General features: G+C 46.3%; 1 protein-coding gene and 1 long non-coding RNA gene across 51 annotated transcripts in view; one reads left to right on the top strand and one right to left on the bottom strand.

Annotated features, from left to right (window-relative positions):
* Window positions 1-920: 920 nt before the first annotated feature.
* On the bottom strand, window positions 921-2,602 carry LOC122703944. Its single transcript, XR_006343677.1, has 2 exons — window positions 2,361-2,602; window positions 921-1,199 (listed from the first exon to the last, which is right to left on the bottom strand). It is a non-coding gene; the product is annotated as an uncharacterized LOC122703944 (long non-coding RNA).
* MAP4K4 (mitogen-activated protein kinase kinase kinase kinase 4) overlaps window positions 1,837-20,021 on the top strand; it is a 149,624-nt gene continuing 131,439 nt past the window's right edge. For 40 of the 50 annotated variants that reach the window (XM_043918563.1, XM_043918557.1, XM_043918565.1 and 37 more), the window contains exons 1-2: window positions 1,837-2,033; window positions 2,383-2,448. In XM_043918563.1, the coding sequence (XP_043774498.1) occupies window positions 1,977-2,033; window positions 2,383-2,448 (123 nt within the window). In that variant the 5' untranslated portion in view covers window positions 1,837-1,976. Of the gene's footprint in view, window positions 2,034-2,382; window positions 2,449-19,520; window positions 19,572-20,021 lie in introns of those variants that run through there. The other 10 variants (XM_043918524.1, XM_043918528.1, XM_043918527.1 and 7 more) reach the window with 1 other exon arrangement.

Below are 20,021 nucleotides of genomic sequence, written 5' to 3'. Positions count from 1 at the left end.
CACTGCAGTGCCATGCCCCCCTCCCTCCTTCAAAAAAGGCACCATTACATTCATAGAAACACTTTGCTTACTATGATTTTCCTGATCAATGGATTCCAGGAGTCCCTGAATATATTTTAGCCTTATGAGAGACTCTCAGAGTTGGGAATCTAGGAGTTTTGGGAGACAGAGGAGTGGGAAACATTGATCTGGTACAAGACTAACTTGACTGAGGCACTTGGTTTGGGAACAGGCTGGTGGGAGTCCCTGCTCCACTTATGGGCTATGCCTTTAAAGACTTTAGGAAAATCCCTTCTCTTCAATACTTTGGCCACTGGGTGTGGACAGCTGACTCTGATGATCAGCAGACCCTAATGCTGGGAAAGACTGAAGGCGGGAGAAGGGGTGACAGAGGATGAGATGGTTGGATGACATCCCTACTCAGTGGACATGAGTTTGAGCAAACTCTGGGAGACAATGAAGGAGAGGGAAGCCTGGAACCATGCAGTTCATGGGGTCACAAAGAGTCGCTCGGACCTGACTGAGAGACTGACCATCAGCTTATCTTTCAGCTTCCTCAGCCCTAAAATGAGGTTAACATCACCCTAGGGCCATAGGAGGGGTTCAGTAGACACTGTGTGCAAACCAAGAATTGGTAGATAATGATGCCGGTGAAGCCCAATCACAAAGGGCCTTGGAGTTTCATCCTGTGAGGCCCCAGTTCTCAAACTTCCCATCACAGCAACTCATCATCGCCGCCTGTACAGAGAATGAGGCTTCTCAGGCCTACCCCACACCCCAGATCAAACTCTGGAGGTGGGGTCGGCAATCAGCGCTTTTGCAGTCCCTCTCGGTGATTCTTGGACCTTCACGATTGAGACACTCTGAGGGAATACGGAGCCATTAGGGTGTTTGGCCAGTGGACTGACAGTGAGACAATGACTGTTTGCAGACCATTTATTCACGTTCAACAGGATGAAACTGTCTAACTGCTGACTGGCTTCCAAAGTTGCCGGAAGAAGTCCTATCCATGGCTCCTCAGCGATATCTAGGCACAGAACTTGGGTCAAGACTCCTGGTCCACGCCTCATCCCGAGTGAGGAACTCAGCACAGGCAGTGAAAGGAGAGGTTCGTGTTCAGTTTCCGCCCAAAGTCTCGGGACCCGTCGGCCGAGTGATGCTCGGCGAATCCCCAACTACAACCAGGTCACCGGTTCAGCCTGGAAAAGAAGAGAAAGGACCAGAGAAGCCGGTAGGGAAACCGGAAACGAGGGTCTTCAGGGGCCAGACTCGGCGGTGGGGGATGCGATGGGAGGAGAGGGGGGCGCGGGCGCCGGGAGGACCCTCCCGCTCTGGGATCCCGGCGGGGCGGGGCGCGGCGGGGCGGGGCTCCGCGGGGGCGGGGGTCGGCCCGCCCCTCCGCCCGAGGCAGGGAGGTGGGGGGTCCGGGCCGGCTTCCCTTTGTCCCGGGTGCGCCCCCCTCCGGCCCCGCGCGCGGTCGCCGCCCGGGCCCCACCCCTGCTGGAGATTCGCGCGGCTGCCCGCGCCCGCCGCCCTGCCGCCTCCGGGCGCGAGCGCGCTTCCGCCCGCTTTTCCTGCCAGAGGAGGAAAGGGGGAGCTGTTCGCTCTCCTCCGAGTACGATTTCGGTGTCCCGTGTCTCCTCCTCCCGCGCCGCCGCCGCCCCCGCCCCCCGCTCATCTTTGTCTGGCGGCCTCGCGCTCCGGGCTCCACACTCGGCGGCGCCGCGGCCCCTGCTCCGGGCCGCTAGTGCAGGCGCGCGCGGGGCGCGGGGCCGGGGCCTGAGGCGCGGGCGACGCCCGGGGGCCTGCCGGCCGCCCCGGCCATGGAGTGAGCGCCGCCGCCGCCCGCCAGCGCTCGCCCCGCCCGCCGCCCCCGGCCTCGCCCGCGGGCCCGCGCCGCCCGCCGGGCCTCCGACGCCCAGAAACACGCCGGAGACCTACTGATCGTGGCCGATCCGCGGAGGCAGAAAGGGAAGATGGCGAACGACTCCCCTGCCAAAAGTCTGGTGGACATCGACCTGTCCTCCCTGCGGGTGAGTGGCGGCCCGGGAACACCCCGGCGCGGGGCGCGGAGCGCGCGGGGACCCGGGGCCGCGCCCTGGCCGCCCGGGCGCTTGGGCGCCGCCGCGGGAAGAACCGCGGGCACGGCGGCCCCTTTGTCTGCCCGCGTCGACGGGTGCGGGGGCCCTGGGGGCGCGACCCTTCGCCGGCGCCGCCGTCGCCCGGGACCCCCGGTCCTCGGATCGCGGCCCTCGGGCTCCGGCGACCCCACCGCGCGAAGCCCACCGCTGGGGTCGCCGCCCTTTCTCTCCGGCTGCCCTGCTGCTTTATTCATTGTTGTGCTGCTTTCCGACGCTCACCCCTCCCCTCTTTCTCCTCCAGGATCCGGCGGGGATTTTCGAGCTGGTGGAAGTGGTGGGAAATGGCACCTACGGACAAGTCTATAAGGTCGGTACGGGCGCCTCCTTTGTTTCCTGGGGACGGGTTGAAACTTCTGGTCCGGGGGCGCCGGGGGATGGCCACGCCGCCGCCCGGAGGCCACGCCGCGCGGCTGAAGTTGGGAGAAGGGGCTGGCCTCGCCGTCCCGCTGTTTTTTAGCAGAGTTTATATTCACACTGGCCTGAAAAGACCTCATTTCCTGGCTCTCAGATAAGGAAATAACGCTCCACTCTCGGGCATGCACTTCCATAAAATGGGAAAGCGTTTTTTTTTTTTTTTTGCATCAGACACCCTACATGTGTCCCCCCCGCCGCGTTTTTCCCAGATCTGGCCTTCGGAGTTGGTGTGTTCATTACAATTCAGAATAGGCAGGCCTCGCCTGTGATTATCCCAAAGCACTGCCTTGGCCTCCTTGAGAATTGTCTTCGTGTTGCCTCGTTTGAATGCTCGCCGGGAGTCCAGGGAGCGGAGTTTGTTGATACCTGGTTTTGCTTTATCACCCGCATACGTTCTACCGATGGGCGCATATTTGGGGGATCAGGGGAGGGCTGTGTGTTTGGGTAGCAGGAGCAGGAAGAATTACAGGGTGAGGATTATACAGTCTGAATTCCAGGAATAACCTGTTTGACAGGTGTGTAATTGAACCAGAAATGAGACAGAGCCCAGGAGTGGCGAGGGTGCCCAGATTTCACACCTACCCCAGGTCTTTTTCTCTTTCTTTTAACACGCCCCCCCCTCCCCCCCCGAAACTAACAAATTCGGAGATTCTGAGTCGGCCCCGAGTAACAGACACCTGATGAGACTAAGTGTGTTGCTGGTCTGATTCCGTGCACGTTGTGGCGATTACAGAGAACTCTGGCTAATGGAGGCACTGGGCCTTGAATGTTTGCAACAGAATGTGAAATTCTCCGTGTTCTGATTTGTTTCTTATTACTGAAGGCTCTCTCCAAGTTATCTGCACCACATCAGGGGTGTTCATAGCTGTTCCCTGTTTTCTAGTTGGATTGGGATAGAAGAAGAAAAAAATCTTATGAAGCAGGGCTTTGTGGTTCGCTGTGAAGAATTGTCATTGTCTGGTGAGAAGTGGAGGAGGGGGGGTTGGAAGCTGACTGTAGACATTTTCTTCGGCCAGATTAAGTGTGGATCCCATTGTCCCTTTTTCTGCTCTGTGAATAGGGTTTATCTATACACAGCTCCAACTTTCCCCCGATCCCAGCCGTGTACTGGCCTGTGGTCTGAACTGGATGGAGTCCGTCTTTTTAGGTGATCTCAAGTGAATCAGCGTGTGTTCTGTTGGCTAACAGTTGGGGCCAGGGCCAGATTTTTGAATTTGAAAGAGAGCCCTGTTAAGCTCGGCCTGCCGGGCTCAACTGAATTTGGAAGCTTTTGGAAAATTTTGGAAACGGTCATGTTGCAACTCCCTGAGTGGTCTGCTAACTGGTTCCAAGACCGTTCTCCCCAGCCTCAGTGTTTGTTTAAGCACTGGTTGGTTTTTCCTAACCGAGTTTTTCTGGCCAGATCCGAGTGGTGACCATCCTCGTCCAAGCGAGTTAGTAGCCAGGGCTTGTTTTTGACGTGGTTACACAGAAGTTGGATTGTTTGGGTCTTCAAGGGTCAGCATGAATGTGAAGGCTGGTGGGAGTAGACCAGAAGCTGTCGTTTTTGTTTTTAAACTGTAAGAGAAAAAGAGAGTGAACCCTGAATGTGTCTTCATGGGTTTAGGAGCCTGGGGGTTCTTAGTGGGAGCAGCTGGGGCAGGTTCACTCCCAAGGTTTTCCCTGCTCCTTCCCTCTGGTTCCATACTCTGTTCCGGAAAGCTTTTGGGATCGATCTGCTAAGCACCAGGTTTGGAAAGCCATTGGGATCGGGCAGTAACAGGCTCTCTGGCTCTCTCCTTACAAAGTCAGTACAATTGAGAAGGAATTCTCAAATTATGCAAAGCCGAGGAAACTATAGGAAATCTGTGCAACAATGGCCTGCAGTCTGAAGCAGAACAGGGGAGCTTTTGCTTGCCTGCAGTTGTTTTATTATTACGGAGAATTTGAAACAGACACTGGTGAGGGAGAGGAAGAGGACAGCACCGGCTTCACGGTGACCAGCACATGACTAATCTGGTTTTTTCTGCTGTCCTTCTCCCACGTCCATTATCTTCACATAAAACTCAGATGCCATTTCCCCATAAATACTTCAGTTGGTGTCTTTTTTTTTTTTTAGGTAGTCTCCATGCTGTTCTCACACCGAAAAAACTGAATTCCTTCCTAGCAAATGTTCAGTTTTTCTTTTTTAAATTGAAGTCTAGTTGATTCGCAGTGTTATGTTAATTTCAGGTGTACAGAAAAATGATTCCGTTATATGTATATGTGTATGTATGTAAATATTCTTTTCCAGATTCTTTTCCCTCGTAGATTATTACAGACTATTGAGTTACCTGTGCTATGTAGTAGGTCCTCATTAGCTGTCTGTTTCATGTATAGTAGTGAGTATATGTTAACCCCAAACTCCTAATTTATCCCCCGTCCCTGCTTTCGTAACCATAAGTTTGTTTCAGATGTTCCGTGCTAAATTTTCCTGATCATTTTATATATGTTTTCTTACTCTCGTGATAAAGTCTTTCATATTTTTGAACTGACCCTGGGAAGTTGAGTCTCTGGTGAAAGAGCAGAAACCGCTAACATCTCCATTTTTCCCCTCCCTTTGTTGTTATTTCTAGAACCATTTTCTTTCTTTTTTTTTTTTCCTAGAACCATTTTCATCATGCCTAGAAGTGTGTTTAGGGTTTCTGTTGGCATGATTTGCATACAGTGGTTTTGTGATTAGATTATTGACACTCTAGCATTTGTTTGCTCTTCCTGAATGTCCATCAGTGTGACTAGTGTCAGAGTTTGGAAATTAAAAGAACAGCTGTAGGTGAAACACCTGTAAGCTGAGCAACCTGTAGTCCTACTTTATTTCATTGTTAGATTTTCTGTTTTTTATTTTTTTCTGTGAACTTTTTTAGTGATTAGTGGTTGCTTATTTTTAGAAGATTGTGTTTACATGAAGTGAATGAGTTGAGAGAGGGAGTTTGCTGAGTTTTGATATGTTCTATGAAAATGCCTTTCTTGGGGAGAGTTTAGAATTTTCTCCATTCCTGACTAAAACGGTATGGTTGGACAGGACATAACTTTATTTTTAATAAAAGGATGTGAGACATAGGCTGTATTCTATTTAGAGAAGCTTAGTTTTTGCTTTAGGTTTTTGAGGGATCATAGGGAAGGATACTCATAAATTAAAAAGTGAAAAACCCATTGTGAATTTCTGTTTGCAGGGTTTTATTTGGAGTACCATACATTTATAAAAGAAGTGTCTGTAAAATGTTCCTGTGTGTGTCAAGTAGTGCATGTAGTAGATGTAGTGAATTTTAATTATTGTCATCAAAAGGGGGCAATGATAATGGGAAGAATCCAAACCAGGACTGATAGATCGAAGTTCATTTTGTATCATTGGAGTTTGTTATTTTTAAATTTGGCCGGTTTTGTTTCTTTTCTTGGTGTAGCTACTCTCATTTTGCTTTTTGTGAGCATTCAGTGGCCAGTGGTCCAAAATGTCTTGGATAAAGACAGGAAAATCCTGCACTGGAGAGGCCTGGGGGGTGGGGGTGGGGTGAGGGGGTGGTCAGGGAGCTGAGAATCCAGCAGCCCCCTTGCCTGGAGTCAGGGCTTCCTCACTGGAGGGATGATGAGCGTCTGGACTTTGACTCTGTCCTTCTGGGCTGGAGGCCTTGAAGGTTGAGGAGGAGGAGGCTCCTCCAGGCCTGAAGGTGATGAGTAGTGTTAACCTGAGAGTTGGCCACCTGTTAGGCGCTGTGCAAATGCCGTCCCCCTCTTTTATTGAAAGCGGGGTATGTGTGGCCGAAGGTGACCCTCTGGGAGTGGCAGGAGGGCTCGCGGGTGGTGGGCAACTGGAGGAGGGTTTATTCCTGTTGGTGTTGAGGACGCCCCTAGTTCCTTGACATCAAGGATCCACTGGAAGTTTGGGGGTCTCTGAGAGTAGGAGGCTTGCTCAGGTTTGAAGGAGGAGAAGGTGAGATGGTTGGCCTGGATCAGTGGTCCAGGAGAGAGGAGGGGAAGGCCAGGCCTGGGCAGGGCAGGGCAGGGCAGCAGAGAGAAGAGGGTTGGAATGAGTACTTGGGCTTCTTTCCTTGATCAACTCACTCCCTGTCTGCAAGCTTTGGTGTGATCCTTTACATGGGTCCACTGTTTGCCCGCTGGATGAGAAGGAGCCTTGGGATTTGTTAAAGTGCTGAAATTGCTTTCCATTGCTCAGCAGTAAAAGTGCCATGTAAATGGTGTAGCTTTAAAAAATCATCAGTGTAACATTTTGGAGCAGGCACTTAAACTTTTGTGGGGGGTGGGGTGGGGGCTGGTTTCTGCAAATGTTACCTTGTCAGGGTAGTGACTCTTGCTCTTAATTAGAGGTAAAGACATTCACTGGGGCACAATGAACTTTGTAGAACTGCCTGTTTTCCTTAAGAGGAGGGTTGATCTGCCTCTGAGTGGCATGTACAGACTTGTTCAGAGACACAGAGTTCCTTCCTGCTGGAAAGAATCCGGGCCTGAGTTTAAGGGAGGTGGAGAGGACACACAGAGGCAAGTGGCTCTCTTAAAAAAAATTATCAACCCAAACTTCCAAAAACTGTTTTGAAATGCAACTAAATCAGGAATGTCAAAAGCCTTGTAGAAAAGCCAACCATCAGATAACACCCTGCCCATGGTAGTTTTTTTTTAACTCTTTATTGCTTGAAACTTTGTAATACATTGTTTATTTCTGTAGCTTGCAGACTTGTATTTTGCCTCCCCCTAACCCCCAATGGATCTCAGATTTATGTCTGTTTCTGTGTATTGACATTATCCAAAAATATTATCCGGGGGCCCTTTTGGTACAGAGTGTGTGTTCATAGATTTTTGTGGACTGACCCTGGAAAAGCAAAGATGATTTTTGGAAAAATAGATCCTACTTTGGAAGTAGGATCCTTCTTTGGAATCCGTGAGCAGGTGTGCTAAACCACGGAATAATCTAAAGCGTTTATCCCCAGGGAACAAAAAAAATACTATAAAATGCATTTTAACCTAAAGGTGGGTGCTTTGACACATACATTTCATATATGGTCTTTTATTTTGTTTCTTTGTTAGTAAATATATACTTTCATCTTGTTATGCATAGCAGCTTGAGCCAAGACATAAATCCAGAATTGGTTAAGAAAAGGGCAAAAAATGCAAGTTTGCAAGCCGAAGGGTTGCCTCCCTCGGAGCTGTTGGGCGTTCTCTGTCTCAGCTGCGCTGCCTTTAGGGTGCCTGTGCTTTTCAAAAAAGCGTTAATAACACTGCTTTCAGTTGTCTCTGTTCTGATGACTTACATTGGCGGACAGCAGTGCATACAAATTATCTCACAAGCGCACGGCTCGCAGACCCAGGTGGCCCGGGTACCAAACGGGACTGTTGCCCAGAGAACACCACTGGAAGCTTCGCTCTCTGTCTTATAAAGGAAAACGTACAAGAGTGCAGACCAAGAATTCATGGTATTGGAGTCAAGAACTTAATCTGCAGTGGGTTCTCAAAATCGAACACTGCCTGTTTAGAACTTTTTGTGATGATTTTAAGGGTCGAAACAATTTTAGGTCATCACCTTACTGTTTGAAAATCAGGGTTTTAAAAGCTTTGTTTCTCCCACATGTGGCTAGATATATGGCTAGTGGATCGCGGGTCATCTTAAAAGTACTTGCGAGTAATTGCTGTAAATATTTAGTATAAACAGATTTTTTGTGAATTCAGGTTGGTTTTAATACCGTTCTGAATTGTCAGTGTTAACATATTGAAAAGCTGTGTTGAACGTTTAATTTGGGACCTGATTTTCATTGGAACATGATTATCAGGGGGGTAGAGATTCCCAAGTACTTTTAGAAGATTCTGTTTATAGTTATTAATATTCTGGGCTCATAATATGATAACGCAAGAATTGAATCAGGATACATTTGTCGGTCACAACTGAACAACAACATTTTTTGGACTTAGGGAGGGATGGTGAGGAAGAGAATGGAAACCAGGGCAATGTTAATATCACCGGTGACCAGCATGCCAGCTGAATGGTCTCAGGTTTTCATGATACTCTGTTAGGAGGCTGGCTCAGTAATAAACGTCAGCTGGCATCGTTCACAAGCAAAGGGAGCGATGTGTTGGCAAGCGCTGAGTTGCGCGGCACTGTTTTCTGTAAGAATTTCAAAAGGAAGGACTAAATGATAAGTTTTAGAACTTCTCAAGTTTTAAAAACTGAGATCTTAGAAACTGACATCTGTGTTGCATCGTGAGGAACTTTGAGCTGATTTCGGGAGATGAGTTAACCACGTGGGGCTGGTGTCCTGCCTCTCAGGGCGCTCACTGCCCTGCAGCCCGAGCTGGGCCCTGCCCGCGTGGTCTGTGTCCGTGAACCGGTGCAGGCAGCGTGTTTATCCTCCCGGAGCCAGGGAAGACGGGGTGGACACCGTGTGCCAGACGTGTACCATCCTGAGCTGGCTCTGTCTCCCCAGGCCCTGCACCCAGGCACGGCCCATGCACCCAGACCCAGCTTTCCGGCCTCCATGGGGCTTCTCTGGGCCGTAAAATACAGTACCAACTAGACAAGGAAAGAGACAGAAAATCAGATACAGAAAATACCACCCTGAATCTTTTTTTTTTTTAATTTAGTTTATTGGAGTATAGTTCATTCTACAATGTTGTGTTAATTTCTGCTGTATAGCAGAGTGATTCAGTTTTTTAATATATATATATATATAAAATACACATTGTTTTTCATATTATATGCACATTGTTTTCCATTATGGTTTATTATAGCATCTTTAATATAGTTCCCTGTGCTATATATGGTACTACTGTATAAGGTCCTACAAAGATAAACAGTATTGAAACTTAGAGTTGTCCTGTTCCAAGATGCTTTTAGTTGATCCATCTGAAATGAACTGCTGTATTTTTAAATTATATGTTTGCATGGGTTTTTCTTGGTTTATTAGGTTTGTACACTTACTGACTACTAGAGATGGTGGTTATGGTTTTTGAACTACTGTTGTGGTCTTTTGTGAAGAATTAGCTGGTATACCTGCCCGCCTCCCTTAGATGAGTATATCATAATTTGGGGTTAAAATGATAATTGCATTATACCGCTTATCTCTGAGCCAAGTAGTCTAATAGGATTCTGTTTTCTGTTTTAAACACTTGAAAGGTTACATCAAATGCCTAGCAGAGTTCAGCTTTTATCAAGTTTTTTTTTAAACACGACAGATGACTTATTGTTTCAGATAGCTTATTTTTTGTTCAGTTGTTGTGTCTGGCTCTTTGCGACCCCACGGACTGCAGCATGCCAGGCTTCCCTGTCCTTCACTATCTCATGGAGTTTGCTCACATTCAGCTCTGTTGAGTCGGTGGTGTCATCCAACCATTTCTTCCTCTGACGCCCACTTCTCCTATGGCCCTCAAGCTTTCCCAACGTCAGGGTCTTTTCCAGTGAGTCAGCTCTTCACATCAGGTAGCCAAGGTATCGGAGTTTCAGCTTCTGTCCTTCCAGTGAATATTCAGGATTGATTTCCTTTAGGAATGATTGGTTTGATCTCCTTGCAGTCCAAGGGACTCTCAAGAGTCTTCTTCAGCACCACAATTTGAAAACATCCACTTTTCAGCGCTCAGCCTTCTTTATGGTCCAATTCTCACATCTGTACATGACTATTGGAAAAACCATAGCTTTGATGATATGGACCTTTGTTGGCAAAGTAATGTCTCTGCTTTTTAATACGCATCTAGATTTGTCATAGCTTTCCTTCCAAGGAGCCTATAGATTCACTTTTTTTTCCCTGGAGGAGAGCTGGCCGGGTATACGTGCCCCGACCTTGGTGTGTCTTAGCTCTGGTCCTGGACCATCTGTTTCCTGGATACCTCAGTCTTTTTTTTTTTTTTGGTTTACTGCCTTAACTTTCCTGAAGCACATCCTCCAGGTGCAAAAATTTTGTCTTTGGATGGCTGAAAATGTTTGCATTCTACCTTCGCATGGAATTTATATATTAGCTGGTGGAAAATATTGTTGACTGGAAATCCATTTTTCTCTTGGAGTTTTGAAGACACTGCTCTTCCATTTGAGTGTGACCTGTTCTAACTTCTTTGGGGAAGCTTTTAGCATATTCTCTTTATTCCTGACGTTCTTAGATTTTGTGATTGTCGTGTATTGTCATTCACTGTTTCAAGAGCTTGGTTAATTCTTTTCATTAGGAGCTGCCCTTTTCTTCTGGGAAATTTTTCTGTTTTCCCCCTTCAAATTCCCAGCCTTCTCTTTCTGAAAGTCCTATTAGTCACCTCTTTGATTTATTTTCTTATCTTTTCCTCTATTGTTATGTAGTTTTCAATCTTTTTTGTCCTACTATTATGAAATGCCTTTGACTTTCCATTTCAATGTTTCTATTGAATTTTAAGCCTTGTCATATTTTTAATTTATGAGAAGCCCTTTTTCACAGTTTTTTTTTTTTTTGTAAACTGCATCTATTCTTTCTTGGATTTATTTCTTATCTCTCTGAGGATATTGCGTGTAGATATTTTTGGTTGGTTAGTTTTCTTGAGCTCCTGTATTATTTTCCCTTTTCCTCCAGATTTCATTTTTCTTGTTTGTTTATTTGGGTCTCTATATATTAGTGTGTGTGTATTCTTTTTCAGATTCTTTTCCCTGATTGGTTATTATAAAGTACTGCGTATTGTTTCTTGTGCTATACAGTAGGTGCTGATTGGTTTTCTGTTTTACATGTAGTGATGTGTATATGTTCATCCCAACCTTGTAAGTTATCACCGTTGTACCACACCAGCCTCCTGGAGACAGAGAAGTCTGTTCAACAGGTTTGTTTCTTTAATCAGCTTTATTGAGGTGTATTTTACGCACTCTGGAGCTCACCTGCCTCAAGCCTGCCTTTCAGGCATCTTTGGTAAACGTGCTGAGTGGCATGACTGTTACCGCAAGTCAGTGTTCAGCACGTCCCTCGCCCTAGCTAGGTCCCCTCGCCCCTTTCACTGTGAACCCCCTGTTCCATCCCAGGGCCCCAGACAACCGCCCACCTATTTTCTGTCTATAATTTGCCTTTTTGGAACATCGTGTATAAATAAAACCATGGCGCATGTGGCCGCTGGTGTGTGATTCCTTTCACTTTGCATAAAGTTTCAAGGTTTGTCCACGCTGGTGAGCGTGGTAGTCTGTCCCTTTGTGTGGCTGGATGGCATCCGGGGTGTGGACAGGCTGTGTTTTGTCCACTGGTTTGCCAGCTGATGGACGTCGCGCTTGTTCCTAGGTTTTGGCTGTTGGGAGGAGCGCCTTCTGCAGGTGTCTGAGCCTGGCATCTGAGATGCTTCCCGAAGAGCTGCACCTGGAACCTTATGTAGAGGGAGAAAAGAGACGGGGCGCTGGCCTGCCCGGGTCTCCCCCTTCGTCGTCAGCATAACTCATCACCTCCTGGTTCTAATGACCCAGCCCCTTCCCTTGAAACCATTACCTTTCCCGCCCTCAGTGTTAGTCATCGCTATAAGTTTAGATCATTCCTAAACATGAAAAGTTCCTTATCACGGTAAAGACAAACTGCTCACTATCAGTGAGGTCAGTGGTATCGGGAACTAGACCAAACCTGTTCTTCTTCTCACATTTGTTGGGGGATTCCCTTGTCCAGCGCCAGCCGTTTGCCCTGGGATGCTGAAGACTGGAGTTTTCCTTTATCTCAGACAGAAACCATTGACTCACCAGGATTTTAAAAAACACAACAAAATCTATTATCCTTGGTCAGAAGGGTGTGTACGAAGTTAAAGAAATGATTTGTTGCTTTATATGGGGGAATACAGGACTTCCCAGGGGACTCAGTGGTAAAGAATCCGCCTCCCAATGCAGAACATGCAGGAGTCAGGGGTTTGATCCCTGGGTTGGGAAGATCCCCTGGAGGAGGAAATGGCAACCCACTCCAGTATTTCCAGTATTCTTGCCTGGAAAATCCCATGGACAGAGGAGCCTGGTGGGCTCTGGTTCGTGGGGTTGTGAAGACTTGGAGATGATTAAGCATGTGCGTGCACATAGCATACACAGGCTGGGGGGGAATACAGTTATTCCTTTGATTTTCCTCAGCTGTACCTTGTAGGGTATTTTTTCATCTTTCATTCTAAAGAACTCTTATGATATCTTTTATTAGAGACTTGAATGCATTCAGGTCAAATCTAAATTTTAATACTAGGATACTTTTGGAAAATTCTTGTACTTAGAGCTTTCATTCTTATCTGCTTGTGATACTGACAGTCCAGAGGGTTGCAAAGAGTCAGACATGACTGAGCACACACACATATGATCTAATAGAATGCTGTTAGCAGGGACTTCCCTGGTGGTCCACTGGTTAAGAATCTGTGTTTCCACTGTAGAGGCGAGGATTCGATCCCTGGTCAGGGAACTAAGATCCTGCATGCCGCGTGGTGTGGCCAAAAAAAGAAAAGAGAATACTGTTGGCAGTCAGAACCCGTGGCGCACCAGTAACCCTGGGACCCTCTGTAACTGCGGGGTAGTTTGCTGACTATTCAGTTGGGAGATCTCAGGTCAGAGACTGGGTGTTACCCGGGTCAGGTCTGTGCATCAAGGGACATAGGAGTTATTGGGACCCCGAGTCAGGCAGTGAGGACGGCCTCCCTGGGGTTGAGGATGTGCATTCAGGTGGCGCAGGCTTTTCTGGCTGTATTCCTCCCCTGCGGGGGCCCGCCTGCTGTTTTAGGGCCTTTCCTGTTTGAACCTGGCAAGTGAGGATACCTCAGTTTTCTCTCTGTGTGTCTCCTCCTAGTTCCCGGAACAGACTTGTAGGCGTTCAGCTCTTTCTTCTTTCCTGTCTTGGGGGCTTAGCATCTGTCCGGCGTGTTGCTGTTTGTGAGAGATCTGAGCCTGCTTTGCCGGCAGCAGTCCTTCCACTCGTCTCTTAGTCTGTTGCTGGCTGTGGACATGGTGAGCCAGGCACCATGACGGGCTCCTTCTTGGTTTTGTTCAGTCGCTCAGTTGTGTCTGACTCTTTGCGAGCCCATGGACTACAGCACTGCAGGCTTTCCTGTCCTCCTTTGTCCCCCGGAGTTTGCTCAAACTCTTGTCTGTTGAGTTGGTGATGACATCCAACCTTCTCCTCTCATGTTGCACCCTTCTCTTCCAGCCTTCAATCTTTCCCAGTATCAGGGTCTTTTCTAATGAGTTGGCTCTTCACATCAGGTGGCCAAAATACAGCATCTGTCCTTCCAATGAATATTCAGGGTTGATTTCCTTTAGGATTGACTAGTTTGATCTCCTTGCAGTCCAAGGGACTCTCAAGAGTCTTCTCCAACACCACAGTTCAAGAGCATCAATTCTTTGGCGCTCAGCCTTCTTTTTGGTCCAAGTCTATATGGACCTTCTTGGTGGCAGTGAACAAGAAAAGTGGTCAGTGCGCCATCCAGCAGCAGGTAGCCCTGAGTTTGAGGCGGATGATGTGGCTGGTGGGAAAGAGCGGGAGGGCGGGGGCGGGAGGAGGTGCGTGGGAGCCTATAAGTAGGCTAGATCTGATAGAATCGACATTGTGATACACAGTGAAGCTTTATGATTTAAATTCAGTCTCTGGCTGAGGCAGAGATGGGTGAGGAGCCTTGGAGCTGATGACTCATCGTCCTGGTTAATGGAATAGAGATAAGAGGGGTGTGATCCATTGATTATGGTAATTGCCAGCCCCTTTCAGTTTTCCCAGAGCCTGTGTCTCTTGAGGCCTTACATCCTGTGTCTGCTGCTCTTGTGGTGTCTGGACTCTCCTGAGTTTGCAGCTCTCCGTGGAGCCCTCCTCAGCACCCCCATGGAGAGTAGGGTGGGGAGGGCGTGCTTGTCAGACCTTGGGGTGTCCTGTGAGCAACCTGCGGTGCTCATATTTGGGATGAGCGACATCTGTCATTTTTTTCGCATCGCTCCTCTCAGTTATTTTCACTTTTGTTTCCCTCGTTACTGCTTGATGCTTCTTAGCAGTACTGGCTCCATCACCGCCGCTCTTATACTTTGACACTTGCTTGTGGACATCCTGGGCTTGAAATAAAAATACTGTACTCCTGTCCTCCGTGCAGTGCTGGGCAGTAACGTACACAGGAGCACCTCCGCTGGTCCAGGGTGCACGCATGTGATCGTTTTCACCAGATGCGTGAACTGACTTACATGATTGGACATGTGAACACATATTGGCATCTTTGAAAGTTCGCGACTAGAAGGTCTGTATTTAGGTGACTTCAACCTAGATAGCACATTAAAAAGCAGAGACATTACTTTGCCAACAAAGGTCCGTCTGGTCAAGGCTATGGTTTTTCCAGTGGTCTGTATGGATGTGAGAGTTGGACTGTGAAGAAAGCTGAGCGCTGAAAAATATGATGCATTTGAACTGTGGTGTTGGAGAAGACTCTTGAGAGTCCCTTGGACTGCAAGGAGATCCAACCAGTCCATCCTAAAGGAGATCAGCCCTGGGTGTTCATTGGAAGGACTGATGCTGAAGCTGAAACTCCAATACTTTGGCCACCTCATGCGAAGAGTTGACTCGTTGGAAAAGACCCTGATGCTGGGAGGGATTGGGGGCAGGAGGAGAAGGGGACGACGGAGGATGAGATGATTGGATGGCATCACCGACTCGATGGGCATGAGTTTGAGTAAACTCTGGGAGTTTGTGATGGACAGGGAGGCCTGGCATGCTGCGATTCATGGGGTTGCAAAGAGTCGGACACGACTGAGTGACTGAACTGAACTGAACTGAACTGTATTCAGAGTTATGCAGTCATAGCTGCATTTTGGAACATATTCATTACTCCAAAGCAGAAATCCCATATCCCAGTCCTCCTTTTTACCTTTCTCACCTCAGCCCCAGGCTACTACTAATCTACTTTTATTGTTGTTCAGTTGCCAAGTTATATCTGACTCTTTGCTACCCCACGGGCTGCAGCATGCCAGGCTCCTCTATCCTTCACTATCTTCCGGAGTTTGCTCAAGTTCATGACCATTGAGTCAGTGATGCCATCCAACCATGTCATCCTCTGCCTTCTATCTCTATAGATTTACCAATTCTACACATTTCATATAAATGAAATCACACAATATGTGTTTTGTGAACACTTAGCGTGTGTTTGAGGTTCATCTGTGTTGTAGTAGGACTTCCCTGGTAGCTCAGCTGGTAAAGAATCTGCCTGCAATGCATGAGGCCCCGGTTCGATTCCTGGGTCGGGAAGATTCATTGGAGAAGAGACATGCTACCCACGCTAGTATTCTTGGGCTTCCCTGGTGGCTCAGCTTTTAAAGAATCTGCCTGCAATGTGGGAGACCTGGGTTTGATTCCTTGGGTTGGAAAGATTCCCTGGAGAAGGGAAAGGCTACCCACTCCAGTATTCTGGCCTGGAGAATTCCATGAACTATTTCATGGGGTTGCAAAGAATTAGACATGGCTGAGTGACTTTCTCTTTCACTGTATTGTAGTATGTATTGGTACGTCACATCTTTTTGTTGCAGAATAACATTCCGTTGAATGGATATACTAGTTATATTTATTATTCAGTTGAGGGTCTTGTGGACTGTTTCTACTTTTGGTCAATTAGGAATACTGCTGCTGTGAACATTTGTGTACAAGTTTTTGTATAGACTGTTTTCATTTTCTTGGTTTTCTATCTAGGAGTAGAATTGCTTTTACTGTCACATGTTAACTCTAACCTTTAGAGAAACTGCTAGTTTTCCAAAGCAACTGGACCGTTCAGCATTCCCACCAGCAGTGTATGAAGGTTCCAGCTTCTGCACCTCCTCACCATACTTCTCATCATCTGTTTGATTATAGCCATCCTAGTGATATCTCATTTTAGTGGTTTAGATTGCTTTTCTCTGATAACTAATAATGTTAAGCATCTTTTCACATGCTTGTTGGTCATTTGAATATATTAGGAGAAATGGTATTCCTATCCTTTGCACATTTTAAAATTGTGTTTTTTGTTGTTTAAAGTTTTTCAGTTCTAAGAATTCTTTATGTATTCTGGATACAAGTCTTTTGCCAGATGTATGATTTGCAAAGATTTTCTCCCATTCTGTGAGTTGCCTTTTTGCTTTCCTGATGGTGTACTTTGAAGCACAGAAGTGTTTAATTTTGATAAAGTTCAGCTTACTGTTTCTTCTGCTTTGTGTGCTTGTGGTGTCATATCTAAGAACCTAACTGCCTAAGCTAAGATTATTGAAGATTTCCTCCCATGTTTTTCTTTTAAATTTTATAGTTTTGACTTATATTTAGCTGCTTGATCCACTTTGAATTAATTTTGTGTAGATTCTGAAGTAGGGGGTGCAGCTTCATTCATTTGTGTGTGGATATCCGGTGGCCCAGCACCCTTTGTTGAAAGGACTATTCCTTTCCCATTCAGTTGTTTTGATACACATGTCAAAAACCAATTGACCTTAAATGTGAGCATTTCTGAACTTTTCTTCCTTATTTAAATGTCTGAACTCTGAATTCCATTCCACTGCATCCCTTGATCTCTGTATTTATCCTGTGCAGTACCACACGGTTTTGATTACTGTAGCTTTGTGGGAGGTTTGGGAATTGGGAAGAGTGAGGAGTCCTCCAAGCTTGTTCTTGAAAAGGACTACTTAATTTGCTAATTTTTCACTAATGACTAACTGTGGTACATACTTTCAAGATGCTTTTCTGGCACTTGATAAAAGTTCTGTCAGTTAGAACTTACTCCTCTCATGATGGAAGATCTATTGTTTTGCAGACTAATGTGTCTATTCATATGTGTGTGTGTGTGTATGTGTGTTCACCTCCTCAGTTGCACCCAACTCTTTGTGACCCCATAGAATATAGCCCTCCAGGCTCCTCTGTCTGTGGAATTCTCCAGGCCAGAATACTGGTGTGGGTTGCCATTTCCTGCTCCAGGGGATCTTCCTGATCCAGGGATCGAACGCATGTCTCTTGTGTCTGTTACATTTGCAGGCACATTCTTTACCAATCAGATCACATAGACAGTTCCCACCCCATCCCCCTGTATTTGTGAGAGAACATCTAGAGATACTCTTGGTTCCTCCTGCAAATGCGTTAAGGAATGATTTGATAATGTCACTGATTCTTTCAAAATCTTTATAAATTAAGTACCATACAGTACAGCAGAGGAAAAATAAATAAAAGATGCAAGGAAATGGAACCAAGCCAAGTTGTCTAGATATGAAATAGCTCTCCCTAGATTAAAAATTTTTTAATTTTTAATTTTTTTTATTTTATCATTTCTTTTATCATTTCTTACAAAATTTTCACTGTAGAAAATTTCACTGTAGAAAGTCTATTCCAGATATGTACAAATATATACTTAGACAACATACCTATCATGCCTATCATTATCAGAAGCATAGAGAACTGTGTTTCTTAAGGAAAATCAAAGACTCTGGCCCTGAAACACTAAGAAATAGTTTGCCTTGAACCTCAGGGGTTGATGAATCAAAAATTTCTGTTACAGCAGAATCTTTGGTATGCCTAAAATATGTCATCTAAGAGGAAAAAAATGTGCATTGCTAGCACACTATTTCAGTTTGAATGATAAATGAAGAAGTTCCTACCTCCCATCACCAGAAGTAACAAATACCCAAGGATCTTTCCATTGCAGTTATAGTCTGGAAACTCAGCTGGCCTTGGGATGGAGCAGGTTGTTGAAAATCTTCAGGAGCCTTACTCATGCACTTACACATGAGTGCAGATAAATCTCAAATCCAACCCAGTGCGATGCTCTAAGCAACAGTAGTGACTTCAAGGCACTTTGGAAATCTGATGGTGCTGCGTAAATGCTACAAAATGGTCTTGTCAGATTTAGTTTAACACTTACTATTCTTATACTCTGGAAACATAGTTTTTAACTTTTTAAACTGCTTGTTTATAAATAACTAGGAAAAGAGGAACTACCCAGAACACAGATTTCATCCCTGCACACCCGTGCAACCTGCTCAGACTAAATTACAGGGAAGGGAGCTTTTGCTAAAACGCATTTCCTCTACTTGTGAAGAAACCGTTGAGAAATGAACTTTAACTCTGAGAAGATTATGCCATCTTGTACAACATATTTTGGGCTTCCCTAGTGGCTCAGTCAGTAAAGAGTCTGCCTGCAAGGCAGGGGACCCAGGTTCAATCCCTGGAGAAGGAAATGGCAGCCCATTCCAGTATTCTTGCCTGGAGAATTCCAAGACAGAGGAGCCTGGTGGGCTACAATCCATGGGGTCACTAAGAGTCAGACACAGCTGAGTGATAACACACACACACACACAATGTGTTTATACTTAATGGATGTAATTATCTTACATTTCAAATGAGCCCCTCTTCCCCCCAAAGAGTTTAAGAAATATATTCCTCAGCTGTCTTCTGTAATTAATCAAGGAAATGTGCTTTCATCAGCAAATTGTGGGAAAGCTATGAAGTTCCTATGAAGTTTATCACTGATATCAATCAACCCTGAATAAGCATGGAAATTAGGTATTTATGGCATTAGTGCCCTTATAAGAAGAAGAGACCAGGGACATCCCTGGTGGTCCAGTGGCCAAGACCCCACACTCCCAATTCAGAGGGTCTGGGTTTGATCCCTGGTCAGGGAACTAGATCCCACATCCCACAACTAAAGATACTGCATGCTGAAACTACAATCTGGTATAGCCACATAAATAAATAAAAATTTAAAAAACTTCATTTTACAAAAAATGTCTAATCAACGATTAATTGCAGTGTCATCAGCTGAGAGTTAGGAGTTTTCATCTGTGTGTTTGAATGGATGATAATAGGAAAAGGGTAAGTCAAGTCATGGGGCTTCCCTGGTAGCTCAGAAGGTAAAGAATCTGCCTGCAATGCAGGGGACCCGGGTTTGCTCCCTAGATTGGGAAGATGCCCTGGAGAAGTCAGTTATATGTCAGCTTTGGTTTTAGGTGGTCAGATGCCTGGATTCACATACGGCAACACGAGACCTGCTTTACTTAGCTCAGCAGGAAATGAGAATGCGGCCTGGAGGAAACCACGCGTCTCCGGCATGGGCTTTGCAAGCTTCTCATTGGTGTTGAGGAGAGTAAGTGAAGTGTATTTCCTTCCCCAAAATGCTGATGATGAAGTGGAAATAAGATCTATATACAGGTGAACTAACCAGATTGGGTCTGATGTTTACATGTCAGAAGAGGGGATTTGAAGATGAGTTCCAGTTCTCAGGAAGCATAAAACAAATGATGGGATTTGAGGGCTGTGCCAGAGGTTAAGGTTCTGCTACATGTCGCTTAGTTTCTTTATGTGGACTGCTTTTTCATGTCAGTGGGTCACACACGTGGGACAGTGTCCAGGGGGTGTCATCTGCAGCGCTTGAGAGCTGAGGGTGTTCCGCACACTGGTTTTGGTGGGTTTAGGGAAGAATCAGGGTGTGCTGAGCCCAGCGAGGACTCCTTAGACTTTGCTCCAGAGATGTGACTGTATAAATGAATGGGAATGTGCAGACGAACACTCACAAGAGAAAACAGGCTGGACATTG

The sequence above is a fragment of the Cervus elaphus genome, chromosome 11 (assembly GCF_910594005.1).
Source record: "Cervus elaphus chromosome 11, mCerEla1.1, whole genome shotgun sequence".
NCBI lineage: Eukaryota > Metazoa > Chordata > Mammalia > Artiodactyla > Cervidae > Cervus > Cervus elaphus.
The sequence above is the reverse complement of the archived record's forward strand: the minus strand, read 5'-3'. Positions and strand labels throughout refer to the sequence as shown.